This window comes from Cyprinodon variegatus, unplaced genomic scaffold, assembly GCF_000732505.1.
Source record: "Cyprinodon variegatus isolate N-32 unplaced genomic scaffold, C_variegatus-1.0 Scaffold183, whole genome shotgun sequence".
In the NCBI taxonomy this organism is placed as follows: Eukaryota; Metazoa; Chordata; class Actinopteri; order Cyprinodontiformes; family Cyprinodontidae; genus Cyprinodon; species Cyprinodon variegatus.
In genome coordinates, this window is record NW_015150636.1 from 709623 (window position 1) to 712057 (window position 2435).

Below are 2435 nucleotides of genomic sequence, written 5' to 3' on the forward strand. Positions count from 1 at the left end.
AAAGTCAGCTGAGTACAAAACATAGAGAGGAAAACAAGAAGAAAAGGGACAAGAAGAGAGGGACAAAACCTAGAACAGATAATGGATGTCTATTCTATTCACATTTCTCTATCTGGAGAATGGGGCTGTTCTATGTCTTCTCCATTCAGAGGGCCCCCTGCCTGCCTTTGCCTAGGGCCCCACATTTCCTGAATCCGCCCCTGGTTATCAGCTGCCAATCATTAAAGCAGTTCTTTGATCTGATCAACAGAAGACAGGAAGCAGATGGGAATATTTTTATTCTAAGGATTTATTTAAAAACATTCTGAAACACTCAGGATGATGAATTAAAACATCTGTAGAGGTGTGCAGTGAACGTGTTAATAAAAAAAAGAAAATCTTTAAACAAACAAGTGCTGGGTCAAAAGTTTCTCCCTGAGATTAGTTGATTAAGGTCCAACGGATGAGAAGTTAAGTCCTCAATTAAAATTAAAATAAAACCAAACGTTGAGTCGCGTTTCTGTTAGAGTTTGACCTTCCCGGAGCTGATCTGGCCGTAGATCTCTTCTGTCAGAGGGTTGTAAGTCTTTAGGTCAGGATCCAGGAAGTAAAGCGGCTCGTTAATGAGAGCAGGGCTGAATCCCTCCTCCACCAGCTTCACCTTCTTCATCTTGAACGTTCCTGTCATCTCCAGGGACGGCTGCGGAACAGGAGGAAACACCAGGCGTCATCAACTGACCCCATTTCTTCTATAAAAACGCACACTGCTTTTATCATTTCTTTATAATATTTATTTTCTTTTTATTACACTCTTTGCTTAATGTTTTTGTTTTATATTGTGTTAAAGATCTGGTTCTACACCTTGAAGCTTTCTCTCTCTGGTTCGTTTTCCAGAAAATTAATCACTCACACTGAAAAAACGATCTAGAAATAAGTAAAAATTTCTTAAACTAGGTGTATTTACCCTTAATTTGAGTAGGTAAATGAGATAGTTTGCCAATGGAATGAGTATTTTTATTCTTAAAATAATATAATTAGATAATATGCACTTGAAATAAGACAATGTAATTGTGTTTTCTTATTTTAAATGTAAATTGTCTTGTTCCATTGGCAAAATGTCCCTTTTACATCCTCAGTTCAAGAACAAATATAGTTATTTTAAGATTAAAGAACTTATCTAGATTTCAATTTTTTTCCAGTGCAGGACAAACGCTTTAAATACACTGCAAAAACGATCTAGAAATAAGTCAAAATATCTTAAATTAAGTGTATTTACCCTTAATTCAAGCAGGTAAATAAGATGATTTGCCAATGGAATGAGGATTTTTACACTTAAAATAAGGTAATCAGATAATATACACTTGATATAAGACAATTAAAATATATTTTTTTCTTATTTTAGATGTAAATTGTCTTGTTTCATTGGCAAAGTGTCTCATTTACCTCCTCGATTCAAGACAAAAATGCACTTATTTTAGGAAAGAAATGACTCATCTAGATTTCCATTTTTTCCATTTTTTTAAGACTTCATAACTTATATGTACACTGCAAAAAAAATCTAGAAATAAGTCAAAACCTCCTAAATTAAGTGTATTTACCCTTAACTTGAATAGCTAAATGAGACAGTCTGCCAATGGAATGAGTATTTTTACTCTTAAAATAAGATAATTAGATAATATGCACTTGAAATAAGAAAATGCAATTGTGTTTCTTATTTAAAATAAGAAACACGTTGGGAAAATGTCTCTTTTACCTCCTCAATTCAAGAACAAATGCACTAATTTTAAGAAAAAAATGACTTATATAGATTTGTATTTTTTCCAGTGTATTAAATAACCAGGAGACATGACGGCACATTTTGATAGAAATTGTGATTTTACTCTGATCAGAGAAATTGCTCAGAGTTACAGAAGGCAGCTGCTCACCAACCGGGCTCCCTGTGGCGCTGACAGAGAGAATCATGTTATACATCTGCAGTATCATCATCTTATTCTACATCAAACACGTTAGCAGATGAGGAGACATCCATGGATCCAGCCTTATCAAATTATTACAATTTGTTCTTAGCTGAAGGACGCCGCTCAAATTCCATTCTTACATTTTTTCTACGTTCAGAATGAAGATTATAACTGTAACTGGACAGTGAAAATGTATTAATTAGATAAACAACTGAGGAAAAAAATCAGTTCTGATGCGCAACATGCAGCTAATATCAGGGTGTAATAAACTCAACCATCATCAATGATAATTATCCTAATACTGCCGATGATTAGGGCCAGGCTAGAGTTTTTTTTTTTCTACGTATTTCAATAATAAAGTCGTAAAATTAGAAAATAAAGTCCTAAAATTATGAGAATAAAATTGTATTTTATAACAACTCCTACAAGAAGCCCTTTGTTCCTTAAAGTGAGGAAAGTGGAGCATCGTGTGAAGTTCTACTTTAGCATTGGTTTGAC

The 2435-nt window shown here is 33.9% G+C and overlaps 1 protein-coding gene across 1 annotated transcript in view; it reads right to left on the bottom strand.

Moving 5' to 3' along the window:
* Nucleotides 1-271: 271 nt before the first annotated feature.
* The window catches only part of LOC107087410 (very long-chain acyl-CoA synthetase-like), a 22152-nt gene continuing 19988 nt past the window's right edge, over nucleotides 272-2435 (bottom strand). Inside the window, exon 7 of the mRNA XM_015378980.1 lies at nucleotides 272-705. Within this exon, the coding sequence (XP_015234466.1) occupies nucleotides 503-705 (203 nt within the window). The 3' untranslated portion in view covers nucleotides 272-502. The remainder of the gene's footprint in view (nucleotides 706-2435) is intronic.